The 23,340-nt window shown below is 34.5% G+C and overlaps 1 protein-coding gene across 3 annotated transcripts in view; it reads right to left on the bottom strand.

Moving 5' to 3' along the window:
- Positions 1-23,340, bottom strand: part of HNF4G (hepatocyte nuclear factor 4 gamma) — an 83,864-nt gene that overhangs the window by 40,510 nt on the left and 20,014 nt on the right. For all 3 annotated transcript variants that reach the window (XR_015743242.1, XR_015743241.1, XM_026706070.2), the window contains exon 2: positions 1,961-2,126. Coding sequence is in view for 1 of the 3 variants with exons in the window: in XM_026706070.2 (XP_026561855.1) it covers positions 1,961-2,106 (146 nt within the window). In the remaining 2 variants the exon portion in view is untranslated. The remainder of the gene's footprint in view (positions 1-1,960; positions 2,127-23,340) is intronic.

Raw genomic sequence — 23,340 nt, 5'->3', positions numbered from 1 at the left:
AAGAGACCTGAATTTATAACAGTAATAGTGGAGGGAAAAGTACTTTTTAACCTCAGCAACAATCCTAGTCAATTTTCTCAAAAAATGAGAAGAAGATAAAACAAAATGCCAGAGAGTACTTTGTAGCACAGATCTAGGAATAACTTGAGGAAAAAGAAAAATAACAGAGATAAGACAAGTAAAAAATAAAACAAGGGACTCACAATAAGGCAACAATAAGTAATGAAAGCTGGTAGAGGAGTAATTTCTGAACATCAGAATCTACATTTAGTCTTCTTGGGAATAAAATAGAATTGAGTTTAACATTGGAAATTGGAATAAAATTGGAATGGAGTTTAACATTAGCATATCTCAGGGGCTGCCACAAAGAAGAGGGAGTCAAGCTATTTTCCAAAGCACCTCAGGGTAGGACAAGAAGCAATGGAGAGAAACTAAAAAATGACAGAAGCAACCTAGAACTAAGAAGATATTTCCTGACAGACAGAATAATTAATCAATGGGACGATTTGCCTCCAGAAGTTATGAATGCTCCAACAGCGGAAGTTTTTTAAAAAAAGATTAGACAACCATTTGTCTGAAAAGGTATAGGGTTTCCTGCCTAAGTAGGGGTTTGGACTAGAAGACATCCAAGGTCCCTTCCAACTCAGTTATTCTATTGTAAAGTTCTTTTAGAGAAGGTAATTCAAATTTCGTCTCCTAATTTCTATTCAGAATTAAACTTTTGCATTGAAAAACAGAATGCAGCAAAGATGAAAAGCCAGAAGCATCAGTGACTGATCCTTCAGTGCATAAGTGACTTTTTTGACACTTTCCAGCTATATGGATCTCAATATATCTATCTATGTGTCAAGTTAAAGAGATAAATTCTATGTATCCTCTATGGTACAAATCCATGGAAATCTTTACTAATCTTTTTTCCAGTTTAATCATATTTTAAATCCTTCAGTAAGCACCATACACAATCCATATAATGTATCTTGGACAACGTTGTAGTTTTGCTAAATGAACCTTGCAGTGATCTTCAAGTCAATACTTCTTTTGGATGTGTATGTATTAGCAATGCCTTTACCAGTTTTCATTACTTTTTCATTTATGGCTATTCTGTCAAAACTGGACTTTGACATTTATGGCTTGGTTATCATGAGATAATTACTGCAATGTGCTTTATGTGGGATGCCCTTGAGCATTCTCTGCAATGGAAAAGCAGGAAATATAATTAATAAATTAAAATTTATTACATCAAAATGACAAACTTCTTTGACAACTACCATATTTCGAGGCTTAGTTCAAGGTGCTAGTTTGACCTTCAAAGACTCAATACTTCAGATCATATTATTACCTTATTTATCTTTGAATATTCTATGCAACACTATCCATTCATTCTTTGTTGGGATCCTGCCAGCTAGGCTTGAAGGAAGCATCAAGCAATGATCTAATTTGGAAACAATGAGCAGCCACAAGTGGCAAAAACTTGACCTCACCCAAGATCCAGGAAACCTTACTTTTTCATTCCCACAAGAAGGCAAGTAATCTGAGAAGATCCTTGTAACATAGGGAGAAGTCAATCAAATTGTTTATGAGTGGCTCTGGTTGCTTGGATCTGGTATGCTCCAAATACTGTCATCAGATATGTAACTATGCTTTCCAGAATTATTCCAAGATATCTCTGATGAAGGCCAAAACTACTCTAGAAAGGTTTTCTAAAAGGCTCTGAAACTCTCTTTTAAGTTAGAATTTATGTTCTTTTTGTATGAGCTCCCAAATCAAATAATTTTAATTATGGATGTCAAGGACTGAGGCTGGTACCTTTTATACACAACTGTATTACTGTGCCTTCACTTCAAATGTTACTTTTGTCTTCACCGTATGTTCCACTCTGGGTTTGGAGGAAAGATAGAATAGAAATATATCAACATAACACAAAGAAATAAGAAGTCCTTAGCACTTATTTTGCTCTTACCTGCAGCTGTAAACATGGCTCTTTCGTATGCTGCGTCGGAAGAAGCCTTTGCATCCATCACAACTAGAAGCACCATAATGCTTGCCAGTTGCTCGGTCCCCACATATTGCACAAATGCCACCAATCACATGGTCAGTACTGTTCATACTGAAAGATTCTGCTGAGCCTGGGAAAGGAGAAGAACAAAGACTACAATTAGAAGATGAGTACTGAATAGGGAAGAAACAGAAACATAACATGGTGATTAAATGTTACCATCCTGAAGATTTTACAGCTAATTTTTCTAATTTGCTCTTAGCATTTATTTTATTTTATTAAAATTTATTAAATTTCTATACTACCCATCTCAACTTAGTGACTGAGCAGTTTACAATAGCATACTCAAATCATATACAGTAAATAATAAATAAAAGTTTTGCTTAAAAACAGAGTTAAAAACAGGTCAAAACCTACATGTGGAGATAAATCAGGTGAAAAAGACTAGGAGGTTAATAAGGTAGTGAGAGTATCCCCAGGGCATTATGCTTTTATTAAGACCTCCATGCTAATTGGCAAAGCAAGGTCTTAATACTCTTCTGTTAAAGAACAGAAAGAAGAGTGAGGGTTCACCTCACCTCTGGAAGTAAGATGTTCCACAGGGCAGGGCAACAGGCCCTTCTCCTAGATCCCACCAGTTGAACTCCTTGATTGATGGGATAAATAGAATGTCCTTCTGCTTGACTCGATGGGACAAGTAGATGTAATTGTGACTAGATGGTTTCTCAGGTATACTAGTTCCTTGTCCTGAGTGGGTTTTATAGGTGATTACCAACATCTTGAATTGGACTTGAAAGCAAACTGGCACCCAGCGCAACTCACATAGCAGAGGTGTTAAATGCACTATCCTATGGATACCCAAAACATTTGCAGTGCTGGATTCTGCGCCAGTTGCAGTTTCCAAATACTCTTTAAGAGTAGCCCCATGTAAAGCACATTGGAGTAATCCATCTAGGAGATTACAAGGGCATGACAGACTGAAAAGAGAGCTTCTCAATCCAGGAAAGGATATAAGTGACACACAACCTGAAATTGAGTGAAGGCTGTCCTGGCCACAACTGCCACTTGCTCCTTGAGCAGAAATTGTGAGTGCCGGAGGACCTGCAGATTACACACTGGGTTTGTCTTGGGCAATGCTGCAGATGTTTTTGGATTATACCCAAGTTATCTATTACTACCAGTACTAACTTTGCTTTCTTTTGCCACAGATATTCTACTTCTATTTGCAGGTCTTTGCATTTTGTATTTTCTCCAGTTGTTTATCTTTTATTCTGCTGTCTCCAAGTATTGCAATTCCATTTTCTAAACTTTTGTTGCCTTTTTTTAGTGTACATATTGATACATTGAAATTCAGTTGATCTTATACTAAATTTAGTTTATAATAGTCTATAAATAATCAAACTATTAATATAAGTGGAAAATACATTGCTTGGGTTGCTTTTCTCCAATTCTGCCCACAATTTTATTCACTCTTCCAATCTCCTGTTTTAAATCTCTTTCATTTGATTAATCAGCAGGTCAAATATATATGAAATATGGGTATATTTAAATAAATAAAATGAGTGCATTCATCAAAATAACCTGAGCACATTTTCTCTGTTACTATTGATCATGATAATGAAAGGTCAACTCTATTTTCATTTTGTTACTTAATTTTGAATATAGAATTATCCTTTTAAAAAAGTGCAACAATACTATTTGTTTCAACTAACATTACTGAATAAAAAAGTAATTCAATCAAACATTTGTTCTTTCTTCTGTCTCCACTTAGAGCCATATCTGCCTGATTTGCTTTATATCAGTCATGGCTGTGTTGGAAGGAAAAATAAATCTAGGCACTGACAATTCGAATCCAACTAAAGTTAAAAGTTACTCTAATCAAATAGCAAGAAATTATCTCAGCTAATTGCCAAGATTTAATAAATAACTATTATTGGCATACTGGCAGTCTAGAAGTATACTGTACAACATGTAAAATATATCTACTCTGAACAGACATAAGAATATTTTTCAAAGTAGCCACTAATTCTACCCTAAGTCCAGTTGCACTATCTTATCGTAATAAGGGGATTGCTTATGTGAGGAATGCATGAAAAACATTGGCTGTGTATTCCAAGAGTATTTATTTCCAGCTGCCCAACAAAAACCCGTCCAGGGCAACAGCAACAAAGAAAGATTCTGGAGACAGATGATCACTTTAGTGACAATGGTAAAAGCATTAACTTATGGGAGAAGGCAATGGTAAGCCATTCTTATATTTTACCAAGAAAACCGTATGAACGGAAAATATAAAATGACTGATGATATAGTGCCAGATGATGGGTGTCTCAGTTGGATAGCACTTGACATGTTACTGAGAAAGAAACAATGATCTATCAGAGTACTAATGGTGTTTATGATGTATCTAGATTAAAGTATTTAGGATGTCTAGTTGCTGATGGGGGAATATGGGGAAAGAAAAGCCAAAGCTGCATAGATAGAATTACAAGTAGCATCATAGAACATAAGCAGCATGAATGCTCAACACAGTGAAAGATAAAATGAAACAACTACAGATTGATATCTTAGGCATCAGTGAATTGAGACAGACTGAGATCAGACACTTTCAGTCAGAAAATCACACTATTTATTACTGAAGATGTGAAAAACAAAGAAGAAACAAAGTTGTTTTTATAGTTAGAAAGGGTATAGCAAGAAGACTACTTGTCTACAAAGCAATCAATGGCTGAATAATATTGATTAGACTTGTGGACAACCCTTTAATATGACAATCATTTGAGTCTTAAGCTCCAAATGCTCTAACCACCGATGCAGAAAAAGGGGAGGTTAATGATCAAGTTCAATGTTAAATTGACCAAACGTGCAACCAAAATGTGTTGCTTGTGATTGAAGACTGGAATACTAAAGTTGGAACATGAAAGTGGAAAATACAGTTGGATTGCATTGCTTAGGAAACCAAAATGAAGCAGGAAACTAACTTCACAATTTCAGCCACTCCAATAATTTCTTCAAAGCCAACAACCAACCAAACAAATAATGTCTTTACACACGGATATCACCAGATGTAGTACATGGAAATCAAATTGATAGTATTGTTGCTAAAAGAAAGTGCAGGAGTCAATTATAGGAGGGGTCGCCAACCTTTTAGACCTCAAGGACCACCAAACTCATAATTTTAGATCCCAGGGACCACTAACCGGTAATGTGAGCATGGCCTAATTTGTGAGTGTGGCTTTGGTGGTCATGTGACTGACTGGGCATGGCTTTTATGTAAATATTATAAATATTTATATAAATATTGAATTTTTTTACAAAAAAGAGCAACTTTTACCCAAAAGCAGGCAAAGCAGGCAGATTGAGTTGCTCACAGAATCACAGATTCATTCAGAGATCTATCTATCTGCCATTGGCTAGCTCAGTCTGATACATAAAATTTGCTAGCAAGCAAACTCACAAAATTAACTCACAACACACCATGCATGTAAATATTGAATTTTTTATAAAAAAGAGCAACTTTTACCCAAAATCAGGCAAAGCAGGCAGATTGAGTTGCTCAAAGAATCATTCAGTGATCTATCTATCTGCCATCGGCTAGCTCAGTCTCTCAAATTTGCTTGCTGTGAGTCTGCACTGAATTTGCTTGCAAGCAAACCTTCAGTCCTACGGGAGGTTTGGCTGTGCTGAGCCGAAGATCTAAAAAGATCTAAAAAGTAGCTAGAAAGCAAGAAATCCAACCATTTCCTGGTTCCTAGCTAATCTAAATCTCCCGGCACAGCAGAACAGATGATGGTCAGAAAAAGGAAATTTAGTAGGCAAGTTTACTGGGTAAGGAGTGAGTGGGTGGGGAGGGTTCCCGCGGGCCATGTGGGTGGTGCAGCCTTGTGTTTCTGTGCAGCCTGGATTAATTGCTTTGGGGGGGGTGTTCTGGGGGTGAGATTTCTCTGCAGCCCACCAAAATTTTCTCACAGGCCACCAGTGGGTCACGGCCACAGCCCACTGCTTGGAGACAGCTGAATTATAGCATCAAAGATATGGTTGGTACTGACTCTGGAACAGATAATGAACTTCTCATGTGTAAGTTCCAAGTTAAGTTAAAGAAGAAAGCCAGACAGTTTCTACTATATAATCTTGAACATATACTTACCATTTTTCAAAGAGAACTTCAGGAATTCTTTTGAAACCTTGAACTTCATTGATAGAGAACAGCAGTTATGGATTTAACTTTAAATGTTATTAACCGACTAAGCAAGACTTAAAAGTTATTAAGAGCCTTAAAAATAACACAAGACTCTGCCGTAAATGAAGAAAGAAAAGAAAGCACATTGGGTATCAGAACCATGAAATCACCAAGAAGGTAAGCCAAAGCCAAGAAAAAATGGGGCTTAATAGTTTCAGAGTGGTCTTAGAAAAAACAAGAAGCGATGGAATGTGCTCAGAAAAATGAAAATCCCAGAACATCTCATTATCTTCATAGAAAACTTATATACAGATCAGGAAACCACATTTTGGACAGAACATGATGAAACAGATTTGCTCAGGTTACCAAAGGTGTGTGATAAATCTGCATACTCTTCCCTCAGTTGTTATAGTATATGGTGAACATATACTAAAGGAACCTAAATTGTAAGATGAGCATGATTTTAATACTGAAAGAAGACATATCAACAACCTGTACTATGCTTATGACACTACTTCACTAGATAAAAATTCTGCAAATTCTACTAATAAAAGTTAAGGAGCAAGTGAAAAATAGGACTAAAATTAAATAAAATGGCAACAGGTAGAACAACAAGCCATATAATTAGTAATGAAGATATCAAAATGGGGGATACCTTCTGCTTTTTAAGATCAACTATCAACAATAAAGAAATAAGCAGTCAAGGAATCAGTCACAAATGAGCACTGGGGAAGAGCAGACAGTCAAAATCATAATCAGAATTGTGAAAGCAGTGGTATTCCCTGTGGCATCTATAGAAGCAAAATTGAGCTTAGAAGAAAGAAGATTGGAATAGTATTGCCATATTTTAATTTTCAGGTTGAAGAATACTGTGAGAATACTGTGAACAGCCAACAAAACAAATGGGCAAAAGCATTAAATCTCATTCAAAAAGTTCTCACTCAAGGAAAAAATGACTAAGTTTAAATTACCCTAATTTAAATACTTATGCAAAGACTTAAATCTTCAGAAAAGTCTCTAATGCTAGGAAAGAGTTACTTCCATCCATGAGATTTTTTGATTCATATAATATGTAAATGTATCCAATTATTTCAATTAATTATTTTACTCTATGTCTTTGTTTTATTATTTCCTAGAAGATTCATTATACATTAATATCTTAAACAGCTCTCCTATTCATCTAAGATAGTTCTCAAAATTTAAGCCAATAGTATAAAAGTCTTACCAATTATATAAATAGGATTAATCCATTAATGGTAGGATTCATCAATAGGTTATATCCTACAAACTTTTCAACAATCAAAGATGTATTAATTTGTTAACATACATTTACTCATGAATTAAAAAAAACAAAATTTAAATAATACAAAAAAAATTTTTTTTAATCCTCACCTGAATTATGAAAAGTAAAATATTTGACTTACCCAGTTTCCTTTACTTCCTCACTCATTCATAAATATAATAATTCATACTCACCATTGCCATTGTACAACACCTGTATGGTTTCAAATTCTAAATTAACATAACTTGGATCTAAGACTTCAGAGTAATTTGCCATATTCATGTTCAGAATTGGGTCTGAAATTCTCATTACTGTACATAAATCTGAAAATGGTCCATTTCTTCAGTCCAGAAACTGCAATCAACACTTGTTTTCCCTTAGTCTCAATGACTGATAATCAGTCATTAACATAGTCATTAGCATAACATAGCACAATGGGTGGAGTTATGATACTAATTCAGCATGTCTTATTCTACTTCTAGCTTTCCCCATTTTTATTATATACCTTTACAAACTTTTACACACAGCCACAAAAGCCTATGTTTGTCATACAGTTTATAAGTAGCAAAAACATGGATCAGTACTCTTTCACAGCATGTAGAACTTTTGTTATGTAGCAGCAACTTCACAATTCAACCGAAATAAATGTGAATGGTTTAAATATCTGTGTGGAGATGTATTGTATATGTTTCTAATACCTTGGTTACTCTAGGATTTACCTAGAAGAGAAAGGAAAGAAGTGTGAGACCTTTCCCTCTCAAAAGAAAAAATAATTTGCTCAAGCAAACTTAGGAGAAAAAGGTTCTTTTAACATTTTAACATTTTCTTTTAAAAAAAGTAATGAGTATGCTTTGTTGTTAGTGTACCCATTCTACAAATATGCACTTACAATATGTATCTACAACTAGATACTGAAATCAGAATTCCAGTTTCATGCTCTGGAAGTATTTATCAACAGATTACAACAGCCAGAAAAGAGTAAAGCAATTCATTACTTGGCAATGTACTTTCTGTAGAATACAGTCTCCTTAAAGAGCTGTAAAACCGATTTGTTGCATCTCATTAATAGTTAACATGGTGATCTGAACCTAGGTCAAAGGAAAAAAGAGTCTCAGATATCTGAAGTTGTTAATCAAACACATATTAACTATCCAATGAGCATAGAAATATTTTTCTGTCTTCATTTGTTCATTTATTTCATCAAATATAATACTGAGTGAGCTACTTATTAAGAGTACTGGAATCATCTTAACCTAAAACTTGATTGAGGACAAAAATTCCTGCCCAATTTTGAATTGGAATGATTCTGGCCTGAACCAACAAACTCACTACCACCTTGCTCTACACCAAAAAAGAAATTGGGACTTGTTGAGAAAAAATATGTACATAGTATAACAATAATACAATATATAAAAGTATAACAGAGTAAAAACTGCAAGAATAACTACCCTTTCTTGGAAAAATTTCAGCATTATACTACCTTTAAAATGAGGAATAAATATTCAATACTTAATAATGTTTTGTATTGAAAAACAAATCTAAACAACTAGTTGGTTGATAAGAATGCTATCAGAAAGCATTACAACATTATCAGTAAAAGGTCTTTGTGTGACAATTATCCTGTTTTCTTATTACATTTAATCATGTACATTAATCAAGTTATAAAATTGAAAACAAACTTATAAAAATCAAGGTTATTTCTTGCATACTATCTGAGAAAATAAAATTAAGCAGCAACTGGCAGTTCTAAGATTGGCATGTTACAATTTGGCTCTGAGTATGTCTTCCAAAAGGACATTTGTCACCTCCTAACCAAAGGAACACTTTCAGATCAATTAAACCTCCTGATTGAAGAATAGTTAGCCAAGTAGTTGTTCATTAATAAAGTTGTTCATTAATAATCAGCAATTCAAAACTCATGCTTGATTATAAACATTTTATATAGATGATTAGATAAGTTTTACGAACTTCTTATCCATGAGAAACATACCATTTCATAATAAAGTTTCACTAAGAGAGAGAGATTGGTGGTACATGTGTAATTACGGAGCACAATGCTAAAAATCCAGATTAGAATTGCCATTCCAAAAAGTATACTAAAACCTGATTGAATTGATTCCAATAATTTTCTTAATCAAAGGTCAGTTCTTCTATCAGTCATTGGCAGATCACTTGTACAATATGTTCAGACTAATTCTCTCTTTTTTTCTTGTTTCTATTCCAGAAAGCCCCACTGAAAGCAATAATGTATTTCTAAGTAGTCCTGTACAATAATTTTCTCCTACCTAGTAATTTCTAGATTATAACTCCCTGGATTTTCAACATTTCTAGAGAGTAATAGGTCGGGGAGATTTCACATACAGGGTTGCAAAGAAAAGAAGTCATAACAGAAAATATAGTTTGTCTGGATTATCCTTCTAAATTTGTTGAATTGGGACTTGGAGAACCTGCTTGTAAATGCTCTGGTCCTTTTCTGAGAGATAATATCAGAAAGTGGTGGTTAAAGAATGCAAAACCACAGCTTCTGTTGCCTCTCAGGATTCTAGCTGGTCTTTGATGGTATTTAACACAGGCTAATAAGACTGAAGATATTAGGTTTCTGAACCAAAGTCATGTCTGATGACAGTAGACAAATAGACAAAAATTTGATGGCTCATTAGTTAATTCCAAGTTAGATAGAGGAAGAAATTCAGACTGAGTGGATTGAGTCATACTATACTTGAAGACAAAGCCTTGAACATTGATGCTAAGATTAAGTTGATGTTCAAAAAGGGGGAAGATTGTGCCTTCAAGCTGGGTGTTGATTCCTGAAGACTGCCTGGAGTTTTCTTGGCAAGATTTTGCTACACTGCCTCCTTCCTAGGATTGAGAGAGAGAGAGAGAGGCCATGGTCACCCAGCTGGCTTCAATTCTAAAATGGGAGTAGAACTGATGGTCTTTCAACTTCTAGCTTGTGCCTTAACTGCTACACCAAACTGGCTTTCTTAGCCAGAAATACATTTGCACAGATAAAATTGTTGTGTTTTCTGTGTGCTTGTTCTGTTATGTCTGACTATAATGACACATTGGAGTCCTGTGAAAAGCTCAATAACAGAACAGGCTTTGAAAAGAATCTCAGCTGGTTCAAAATGTGTGATTGATAGCTGGCAGTGATTACTCTCCTGCGATTCCTTGTTAAAACAGTTCCACTGCATATTGTGCATATTGTTCTATATATGAAGCTTATAAACTATAAATCCTTGTGCAACTGGGGGTCAATATACCTGAGCTATCACAGTCTCTCTCTTATGAAAGTCTGTTGGAGATGCCTTCTCTGAATTTCCACCAATGTGGCAGAATTGAAAGAGATGGCACTCAGAAATTATGCAGCAAGGGAAAAAGAAATGGAAAGCAAGGCCATTGGTATCAGCCCCACTAAAGATCCAGTTTTATCAAGTTCCTTTTTCTCTGAATTATGCCACAATCAGTCCTTGTAAGTGCTACATTTTAACTTACAATTTAACAAACCTAGCAATTGAGCTTGCTTATTTGGTCTGTCTTCATCCTTTCCCCTTTGATACCATACATTTTTTGTTTATAAGCCTATGGGTGAATAAGCCTCTATTTCATTAATTTGATTAAAATTGCTCTGGGGGCATTTTTAGATGAAGGATAGAATGAAATTGCCTTAAAGAAACAAGCAATCAGATGGCATTATATATTGGTAGGTTATCCCTCCACTTCCCACACGTACTTTCTCTTAATACTTTTTGACAATTTCTCTTTCTGTTTTCAAAATCTTTAGTATTCTTGTTTTATACATCAGTTTCTGATTTTATTTAACAGATGTCAAATATTTGTATATTTGTTCATAAGCATTTCTCTTTTCCCATAAATTGTAGCCTTTAACTTAATAGAAAACTTTTTCACCAGTTCCTTTTTTAATATGTGGCTTTTAATATTCATATTTTCTAAATGTTTGTCACATATCTTATATGGGATACATTTGACATTTAGAGAACTTCACCACAGATTACTGATATACAGTATGTGAAGAACAAAAAGTGGTTCTAATCAACATATCTTAGATGGAAATGTAGTTTTTACAGCTAAATATGTACAAAATAAAATTATCCTCCACTCCCTTTATCATTTTGCCAGGTCAATATGCACTCCTTCTCTTTCTCTAAGATTTGTATAATGTTAAGCATAAAACTCATATGGTAAGGCATATCATATCTTATCCTCACGGTTTCAGTTCCCCCAAATTAAATGTTAATTAGTACAACTCTACTAACTAGTTATTTTATGACTAATTACTCTGTGGAATTGTAATTTGGGATATCGTGAAGCTCTTGATATCCTGAAGCTCTTCAAATTCAAGGTGAGAAAGCATCCTGTTGCTGTACATTGCTGTACATTGCTTTCAAGTCCCAATGAAAACTCCCATCGTTTAGGTAGGATTGTTCTTTTTTTCTTAAACAAAGAAAGCAGCTAATGCTTACTTTTGGAAATGTACCAATAGGTAGTTGCTTCCACCATGCAGGAATACAAAATTCAAAAATTAGCAATTCCTTTATTTTAAAAAATGTCAGTCCCTCCTAATGAATGTATACTCTGTAGATATACACATAAAGCATAAATGTAGTTAGTTGTGAGGCTACATTTTATTGGCAGCTTTACCTCGTATATAAAATAAGGTGTAATACATCACACCTTATTTTATCTTCCTGTAGTCCAGAAATCTCCAAATTCAGCAACTTTAAGACTTGTGGACTTCCACTCCCAGAATTCCCACAAGTCTTAAAGTTGCCACACTTGGGGACTCCTGCTGTTGTCCAAAGAATAAATTTTGCTTCATAACCAGAAGAAAATTTGTGGTTGAAAAATATATATTCCATGTTAAAGTATTCATTAATAAAATTCACCTGCATTTTTTAATTCTAACATGAGCTTATTTTACATTGTCCTGCAGCTTCCTGTACTTCTATATATCTTATCTATATTTGGGTGGTCCCAAATACGATTGTTTCACAGTGATTAAGTAAATCACTGTCTTTCTGAAATGATTATCAGCAGCTCAATATTTTTCAATTCAAAAACAGTATGGCCATGGCATTAGCTATTAATTTGTGATTTTAAATAGACAGCATGGACCACTACAGTCAAGAGTAGATAGATAGAGAAGAAACTACACCATGTATGAAAGCAATGAAAGACTTGGCCTCTTCTTGTCTGATTACTTTTGCAGCCTTTTTAACCAGCAAGCAATCTTAACATAGAAGAGATTTCTCACTCCCACAATTTTTCTTTCTCATTTTTACAATTCTGGAGATTTCCAATAGTCATCAGTAGTCTGGAAACATGTACAACTAGCCTTCCTTAAATAACGTTGATACTTCTAAATATTGTTCCTGTCTATGAGGTCTGAAGAGATTTGAGGGAAAACATCGACTACCACAATCAAGATTTGAGCTCTCAGTGCTTCTCTCTTATCATCCAAAATATCAGGTCGCCCGACTTTTTGGTATACCCTTGAAAAGCTATTTGGGTATATATTGGAAGGACAGAAGTTTAGGTTCAAACAATTCTGGGAATGCAAGCTACAGTCACATTATGACAGTGATTTTCTATACTCAACTTCTATGGAAATTTATTAGAAGGTTGCATCAGATTAACAGAAGGATTATGCAGCGGTACAATATTGTTACAATTGTTACAAGTATTATGTACAATTTCACACATCTTATTTTAGGGTTGTTGAATTGTTATGGCTGTAATTCGTTAATATAAGCCTGGTGTAAACCAGAGATTCAGAATTCCAAGAATTAGTTTTCCTTTTATCTGCAGCAATTTGGGGGAATTGGTGCCTGAGTATTAATATGTTCACAACTTTCTAATTTATAAGGTATTCAATTTATTTCTTTATTAAAATGGGAAAACTGCTCTCCAAATAGGAATTTATTCATAGATTTGTAATACATTAAAACAACTTTTTTTTAATATTCATTAAATTCTGTCACAGAATAAACAAAATTATTTAAATATTCAAATAATAAAAGCAGAAACCAGAATAGTTTAAAAGCCTCTGTGAAAAATATATATTTTAAATTTGTGCATTAATCTATTTAATATTCTGAAGAAATAAAAAGGCCTTTGTTTAGCACCAAAAAGACAGTAAATATGGTGCCAGGGATACCTCGATGAAAATACTTCAATGTAATGGGTCTACTACAGAGAATTTCCACTTCCTCACAGGGGCTTACCATATTTCAGCACTGAAGGGGCCTGGAACATGATGTTGAAGATAATCTATAGGTAGCCCACACAGGAAGAAGATTCCTTCATTACTTCTTCTTTTATGCAGTTAAGGGCATTGTATATTTGAAATTATCTGTACCAAGGAAATGTATCAGAATTCTTACAGACTTTTAAAAGAGTATGTGATCTGGAGCTAAAATGCTAATTTGACACAGGCTCATACTGGTTACTTTATTTATTTTTCATCAGGTAACAAGCTAATCTTTATTCTCCTTGAATTTTTATGCTTTTGTTTTGTTTTGGTCCATGTAGTTCTGACTACCTAGGCAGTCTTCAATTTACAACAGTTCATTTAGTGACCGTTCAAAGTTACAGCGACACTGAAAAAAGTGATTTATCACCATTTTTCACACTTACAGCTGTTGTGGGAATCCCATGGTCATGTGATGATTGCAATGTTTTGGGGTCATGTGATTACCTTTTGTGACCTTCTGACAAGCAAAGTCAATGGGGAAGCCAAATTCACTTAACAACTGCTATGACTCACTTGTCAACAACTGTGTCAAGAAAGGGCATAAAATGGGGCAAAATTCACAACAATTAGCAACAGAAATTTCAGGCTCAATTATGGTCATACGTTGAGGACTACTTGTATGTATATATGGAAACCCCAAAACAATCAAATAAATCTAGGAACTATCATTTCACTTATTTGTTTTATTGCTTTGAATGAAAACCAATTGATCTGATTGTTCAAATAGTTATTTTTTTATGTTCATCTTCCTTTATTATCTTTTTATAAATAATCAAGGCAGCAAATATACCTAATACTTCTTCCTCTTCCTATTTCTTGGAAATCTTGGGAGTCCCTAGAGGGAGTCCTCAAGCACATTCACTATTGTTCCCTGTCAAAAGTCCAAAATGTGTTGATATAAATAATTCTATTTTAGATTTCATCTTGCTGTCAAACATTTTGTTTTCATCTGAGAATCAAGAACTATATATTGCATTTTAGAATCAAGAATTGCATAGTGCTCTTGGCTACCCATTATCCTTCTTCACCCAGAACTGTGATTCTGGGATTTAGGCCCCCCAACCCTGTTGAACAATCTCAATCCCAGCAAACATGATTGTTATAGACCTACTTCGAGAGACCCCAAATATAGAGATGTATGTAGTAATAAATGAAGAAATAAGATGCCAGAAAAATGTCTTAAATAAATTGTTCTTCATTAGACTAACATTTTTTACCTATCATCCTAGCTCTCTATCGAGTGGAGAGGTGGCCTAGAGGTGGAGCTCTCACCTCATAATCAGGAGACTGTGAATTCAATCCTAGGTAGTGGCAGATATTTCTCTCTCTGGGCACAATGAATAAATATCAACTGCAAACTCTGCATTGGCAACAGGAAGGGCATCCAGCCAGTAAACACTTAGCTCCATTCAGTTGCCCCAACTGCAAAGCATTACAGGTCATTAAAAGACCAAAACAAAAAAAAAAATCTAGCTCTCCATAAAGCTAATGTTAGGACTGCAATCTACTGAACTGGGATCCCTTAAGCCAAGGTAATTCGACAAATTCAAACTGTTTTCTTTCATATGTCATTCGATCCTTCCCACTGTAGCAGAAATTATTTCAGTGTCATATCTGTACTACACATCTGTACAAGCTAGGGGATTAAGATCAGAAGGAACATGAACATCTATAAATAATCAATATCATCATGATTATATTAATAGTATGTGTTACATTTTTCAAATTCTATTACTTTTGCCATTATAGCATCCCAAATACACCACAATTATTCCTATTTTATGCACATGGAACCTACGTAAAAATGGAACAATCAACTTGAAAGCCAGATATTGAATTCATGGCTGAACTTGAACCAAGTTCCCATATCAGATCTGAACTCTATCAAATAAACAAGAAGAGTAGAAGTATGATTTTCAAGAAGCATTAAATTTTTGGTAACTGAAATGTAATAACTGATTATTTGAATTTAAAATAAAACATGCATATCAAAGGCACAAATTCTTTTGTTTATTCAATTAGACAGCATTTACCTTGTGCCAGGAAAACTGCTTTAATTATTATGACGTACTTGCAATTGAAATAATCGTAAAATGGATTCTCTTTTCCAAAGTGTATATTCATCTACTTCCTAAAACAAGCTTTTGAACCTCAATGAAGAAACGTGCTGTTAAAATATATTGTACTCTTGTGATAAAATGTCACTATGACTGTATTTATGAATAAAATCCAATTGTTTCCTTGAAAAATTTAATCTTGTGAACATCAGAGCTTGGTATGAGCTTGTTTTAGTTCTCTCATCTTTAGGTTGGCAGTCTTAGTGCTGTTTCTGAATTCTATTTTTGTATTTTTATGGTTTTATTATGGGCTGCACATTGCTTAGTGAATAGCACTTACTAGGCATCCATTACATTAAATAAAGAAAGAAAATGTGGTAAATCAGGTCCAACAAAATTCTAATGATCAAAGCAAAGCTTCCATTGACCGGGTAGGCTTTTTTTTTACTTTTATTGCCCTGGAGGAACTGCACTGAATGCAAAATAGAAAGCTGAAAATTACCAAGCTGTCATTGGTTTTTTGAAAGCACTGCTGCTAATCCTATCTTTGAAATTTATTTGGGAAATACCATATATATTTATTTAAAAATTAATGTCAAAAGTAATTCAATACTGCAGCTTTTCATAGTACTTGGATTAAAAATGTCATTACCGTGTCTTTTTAAAGAAAAAATAAAAATACTAGATTATAACAACTGTCAGTCTCCCAGTAGGGTCCCTTTTCTGCAATAAAAATCATAGCTGCATAGAGCATAATAAAAACTACGAATGAACCTGTTTTTAAACTTATCACCCATAATATGGCTTATCAATGCAAGGTAAATTAGTCTCTCCATCATCTGTAGTAAAGAAAAGTGAGATTCTCTGTGGGAACCATTTACTTTCTTGTATATTTCAATGTGTACATTTCCAGAGGTCTTACACATCTAATCTAATAGCCATTAGAAGGGCAATAAAATGGCATAAAGCCAGGAAAATGCACTAAAGTAATCATATTCCAAGTTGTTTATTTAGCTGTGCTTTTTAATGGCAGTCCTTGGAACCAGGTAATGCTTGTAGCTAAAGAATATAATATAACTAATTTTTCCATACCCATCTCAGCCCTCAAAAAACCTGCTGTAGTGGTTCAGTTAAATTATTAGCCAAAGAAGATCCAGATTCAAGTCCCCACCAATCTTACTGAGTGACATTTATCCATATCATTCTATCTCAACTCTACCTGGAATGAAAAGGCAAATAGATAAATATATTTCAAGATCCTCTTTTAACACAAAAGAATTCTGACTCTCACACATGAACAAATGATTTTCAGTGGCCGGTCTTGAATGTCACTGAAATTTGGTGCTAAAATGCTAGAAATAACCACGCTGCTGTCTCATAACAACTGAAACAAACAAGATGTAAGTGAAATACAATATTATTTAACAACCATCTAAAAGCCTGGTCATTACTAAAATGCTGTCTTTGATAGAACCTTCATTTCCTGTGAAATGCTTTGTAGTAATATTATGATATCAATATACTAAAATTAATTAGCATTAAGAAATAGGGACAAATCAAGTAATACTAGACTTCAATTCTTACAGTGAAGTTTTCCTATTTATTTATTTATTTATTTATTTAATATAAATAATGAATATGGCCACTCATCCCACAGAAGTGACTTTGGACAGCATGCAAGAATTAAATGCCAAATGGTTAAAAACAATAGTCCATAACCCTGAGGAAAATGATACGTTCCAATTGTTAACAACAGAGCTTACCTAAATCTATGGATAAAGCAAAAGCCAGGTTTTCAAAATCTGTCTGAAAGCTAAAAGGGTCAGGACCATTCCCCCTATAATCCACATCCTTCAAAGTCTGCTCCATAGAGTCCCTAATTCTACAGAGATTTTGGGGGTATATTGGGGTAGAGAAGGGCCACTGATGGAAATCATCCCCTTGCTGGAGAAATGGTTTAGGCTCTTCAGAAAGACCACAGAATTTACACCACTCCTCTTTGATACTGTAGGATAATGCATTAGCAATACCCATTATTTCTTTTCTTCATGCTGCAGGATTATTTATATATACAGTCATACATATACATAGATTAAAAAAAAATTAAGACCACTCTTAATGGAATAAGAGACAGTTTGGTCTAATGGTTGGGCACCAGGCTAGAAACCAGGAGAGTGAGTTCTAGTCCATTTTATGCATGAAAGCCAGTTGGATGTCTTTGGGACACTCACATCTCTCTTTGAGCTCAGCCTAGCCCAACTCACAGGATCGTTACTGTGTAAGAAGGAGATATGTTAGATATGTTCATTACCTTGAATTATTGATAAAACCTGATAATGGTAGGATAGAAATAAACAAAATAAATGTTTTAAAGGTGGGAATCTACCAAAAGATTCAGTCAGAATATAAATTTTAAAAAGTAATTCTTATCCAATATGACACTTTAATATACGGGAATGAAAAAGTAATGGCACCATTTTAACCACAGGAGGAAGTTGCTTCTTTTAAGAATGCTTTTATATCTGCATCTTTTAAGAAATGTGTTTATTATTATTTTTAAAATCAAACTATTTGCTGACTGACAATTTAGTCTGACTAATGAAATTGAGTCTTTATATCACTTATTTATAACTGAATTAAATGTTATAATTCAGGTTTTGATCGAGGTTAGTGGCATGTTATTAACTAGCAAAGAAATTAATATGTTACTTGCCTCAGAATCAGACTCTCCTATTATCTCATATTATGCAGCCTGCTTAGAATATAAATACATCTGGCTTAGACATTACTAACTAAAGCATATTCTTTTAATTACAATTTGGCTTTAATGTATCAATGCATTAAGGTTTTTTTTTAATTGCATTCTATTTACGTTTCTGAATAGACATCCTTTGAAGATGTTGAAGGAAACAATTGTACAATTGACAATTAAATTATTATTATTATTAATAATAATAATAATAATAATAATAATAATAATAATAATAATAATAATAATAATAATAATATGCACTGCACCCGGGTAGTGACGTTGACAGGCTATATTTGCCCAGAAAAGCAGGTGCAGAGGACTTTTGCAAGTGAAACAGACAGTCGAAGAAGAGAAGCATGCTCTGGCAGATTATGTGAAAGACAGTGTTGAACCAGCTTTGATGCAGGTTGACAATCGGAAGCTGCTCAAAGTGCAGCAAACCAAGGATCAATATAGGAAAACAGCAATGCAAATTCAGGCTGACAGCTGGTGTAACAAAGCACTGCATGGACAGTTCCTTGAAAAGATCCAAGGAAAAGTAGATAAGGAAAAGACCTGGTTATGGCTGACCAATGGAACACTGAAGAAAGAGACAGAAAGCAAGCCATCAGAACAAGCCATCAGAACAAATGCAATCAAAGCCAGAATAGAAAAATCTGCTGAAGACCCCCAATGCAGACTCTGCAAAGAAACAGATGAAACCATCAATCACATACTGAGCTGTTGTAAGACAATTGCTCAGACTGACTACAAACAACGTCACAACACAGTCGCTCAGATGGTCCACTGGAACTTGTGTCACAACTACCATCTTCCTGTAGCAAAGAACTGGTGGGATCATAAGCCTGAAAAAGTGGTCGAAAATGAGCATGCAAAACTACTGTGGGACTTTCCAATACAGACTGATAAAGTTTTGGAATACAATACCCCAGATATCACGATTGTGGAGAAGAAAAAAGTGTGGATTGTCGACATTGCCATACCTGGTGACAGCAGAATTGATGAGAAACAACTTGAAAAAATTACCAGATATCAGGACTTGAAAATGGAACTACAGAGACTCTGGCATAAACCAGTGCAGGAGGTTCCAGTGGTACTCAACACTGGGTGCTCTGCCTAAAGACCTAGGCAAGCACTTAAAAACAATTGGCACTGACAAAATCACCATTGGTCAGCTGCAGAAGTCCACCTTACTGGGATCTGCTTGCATGATCTGCTGATATATCACGCAGTCCTAAATGCTTGGGAAGTGTTCAACTAGTGATTCATGATACGAAACCCAGCATAGTCATCTCGTTTGCTGTGTACACCGTTGTTTTTTGTGTATAATAATAAACTTAGCATTGGATATTAGACCTCTATGAAGACATACTCATTTGATTCACTCTTCCAAGCCATGAAGCAGTTAAGTGTCGTCAACTCAACCCAGCTCAAAAAGTTTTTCCAAAAGCTGGTTATTTGCAGATTATTATCAAGCAAAATTCCCCTTTCTTTTGCTCCTTGAAGCCTCAACATAGATAATATTTTTGCTGTATATCTCTGTGGAAGCATCTTGCAGCCATTTATAAAATGACTCAAAATCACAGAATGGGTGTGATATATGAATAAAAAACATATCCTAATAAAAACATTTTTTAAAAACTTGTAATAATAGCCATCATAATTATCATTATCATAAGTGCTTTTAATACTGATAATAATCACTGAAAGAGTTTCCTATCTGACTTTATTGAAGAAATTACATTAAGCTTTCTTGGAAAAAAAGGTCTGATCTATATGTTTATAGCCACTGTAAGCTATATAGCTATTTTTATGGTAGAAAAGCAATACATTCTAAGTAAACACTGATAATGTCTCTATTCTGAGAAATCCCCACCTTTCTTGGAACTGGAAAGTCTCACAACCTAATAAGAGAAACCTTCAAAACAAAGAGACGGGAAAGGGACTATTAGGAGAAAAAGCAGCATTCATGGGATGAAATAGTCATGCAAATGCATGCCTCGGTTAACAAATGTCAAAACAGGTTCCCAACCACTGGTGGGATTCAAAAAATTTTTACTACCGGTTCTGTGGGAGTGGCTTGGTAGACATGGCAGGGGAAGGATACTGTAAAATCTTCAGTCAGAGATGGTATTTGCCGATTCTCGGAACTACTCAAAATTTCTGCTACCAGTTTTCCAGAACTGGTCAGAACCTGCTGAATACCACCTCTGGTCCCAACAATTAAAATTAATGTTTTAACTAAATTGCACAACCTTCCAATATCAACAGTACTTTCATTATGCTAATTTTTAGATACTAACTCATATCATAGTAGCAAATTATCCTTATATTCAGAAAGTTTAAGAAATAATAAGAGATAAGTAATAATCATTCTGAAGATCTCAAGAAATGTATGAGGCCTTGTGAACTGGATCAGTACATATACCACATGTATACTGTCACAGATCGACTTACTGAGAGGCATTAGCCTCAGGCGCACATTCACCCAAGTGATTCCGTTAAAGACCAATGTTTTTCTTCAGGAATTCACTAGGGATGTGTATAATGTTAAATCCTTTCTCTCCCCTAGGCCTCAGCAGTTCTGTGATCAGGCCAGCTGGGCGGGAGATGAGTTTTATCCACATGACCCCACTAATCCTGATAACAATTACAATTCCCCACTGATAATAATTGCAGGAATCAGCAATTTGATCTCCATTACCCAGCAGAGAACGGTTCAGGAAAGCAGGAAGCAAAATATAGATTCAGAACTTTATTTAGGGTAAAATTATCAAGAACATAGAAAAAAAAGTACCTTACATAGGTAGACTCAACTTAGCTTCTGAAGAGAAAGACCAGTCTTTCAAATACTTTTACAATTGTTTGCAAGCATGTGGATAGCAATAGACTAAAAATTAATGTACTCTTTAAAATCTTTTGGAAATCCCTCATCCAAACAACAAAATATCCCTAGCACTTCACAACTTTTATGAGGTGACGAAATAATATTACAGTAGAAACTAACTTGACTTCCCTTAGAAGAGAAACTGTCATCAAAATGGTTCATTCCTACATCTACACCTACCAAGAAAAGAATCTCTCCCAGCATTGCACATCAAGATTACCATTGTAACTGGAATAAAATCAGATATCAGAGAGACATTTTTCTCTCAATTTCTTTTTTTTTCCTTCTTCTTTAGGAAGAACCCATTTAGATCCTTCCACTCGAATTCACTATTATGAACCCTGAAGAACAAAAGACTATAAGAACGTAACTGTCCCCTATTATGATTATAATCTGGTTTAATAAATCCACAATTGTAAACAGCTAAGGGTTCTTCAATATATTTTTCATACTCTGCATGATCTGTACAACTGCTTAAATGAATCATTGCTGGATCAGAATACATGATTTCTGATTCCTGAACAACTTCAGTTTTGTACTGTTAGCCAGTTATTTAAGGTGGGTTCCCCATCGATTTTCTAAATAAACAACATGCATGATAAATCAAACAATTAATAAAGATGAGTATTGCTATTGCTATATACATGTATTTATATGCTGGTGCTATTTTGTAACCAGTTGCTTTATAAACACATGTTTCTGAAGATTTTAAATATAACGGATGAGTAAAAACTATCATACCAGTCAATTTGCCCCCACAATTTTGTCTCTAGACAGGAGAAAAGCTGAAGCAATATCTGAGTCTCTTCAAAGCTAAAATGTTCACCAGATTTCCAAACCATTTCTGAATTTTCCAAAGTAATGCAGAGCCCCCTAATTTGATTTGATACTTTGACTTGGTTCAAAAGTTTATTTGAAGAAATGACTTGGTCAAATCCTTTGAATCAAATCACTCATTTGTGGCTTTGCATATTCCTAATAGCAAATGTGAAAATGATGAGAAAACAGAATCTGTTAACACCACTACTGAAATTTATAGCAATATGCCGTACATAAGTGCAGATTCATGCACTGCATCAGATTTGAGGTCTATGAAATAGGAGAAAAGTGAAAAAAAATGGAGACTTCACAGTCTACAACTTTGCTATACTATGCTCGTGAAAGCTGGGAATAATAGAGTTTATTCATTCATATAAACCTTTTATATTCATGGAGCAGATGATCTATGCAGGGAAAGCTATTTTCAAGTACAAATTCCCTATCACTGGAGTAAGCAACACAGTGATATGATGTAGAAATTATACAGAATAATAAAAACGCTAACAAAAAGCATATTTATCAATATTTTAGCCACCTTTTCCTAACTGTTTGCCCCATTTTGTCAGACAATGAAATAGCTGCAATAGTTATGTAGGGGGGAACAGATTTCATTCATTTATGTTTATAATATATAACTATATGTTTATAATCTATAAGCATATTAACAAAAACTATGACTCAAGATTCATAAACACCTACATATACAATCCTTCTCATTTCTCTGCAAACCTAGTTATTTTATGTACTTCAACAACCAAGCTACTCTACCTTGTCATTTCAATTTTCACATATTTTCTGTTCGTGCATGATTCAACTAAATCTCATCTCTGCAGCCCACTGCCAAAAGCTATGCCTGGAACAAAGCGCTTTCTAAAATTCAATCTCAAACAAAATTAAAAGGGGATGGGGGGTGAGAAAAGAAAAAAATGGGGGGGGGGGAAATCACATATGAGAATGCCAACCACAACCAATCTTATAAGCCCCATTCTCACAAGTTCTGCAATTCTTTTTGATTCATCAACAAACCTGAGGTTCAGGGAGTATGCAGCTGTTTTTGCTACTGCAGAGGGAATGACAACAAAGGATTAAATAAAAT

The sequence above is a fragment of the Pseudonaja textilis genome, chromosome 3, assembly GCF_049901715.1.
Source record: "Pseudonaja textilis isolate UNSWEBS1 chromosome 3, rPseTex1.2, whole genome shotgun sequence".
NCBI lineage: Eukaryota > Metazoa > Chordata > Lepidosauria > Squamata > Elapidae > Pseudonaja > Pseudonaja textilis.
The sequence above is the reverse complement of the archived record's forward strand: the minus strand, read 5'-3'. Positions and strand labels throughout refer to the sequence as shown.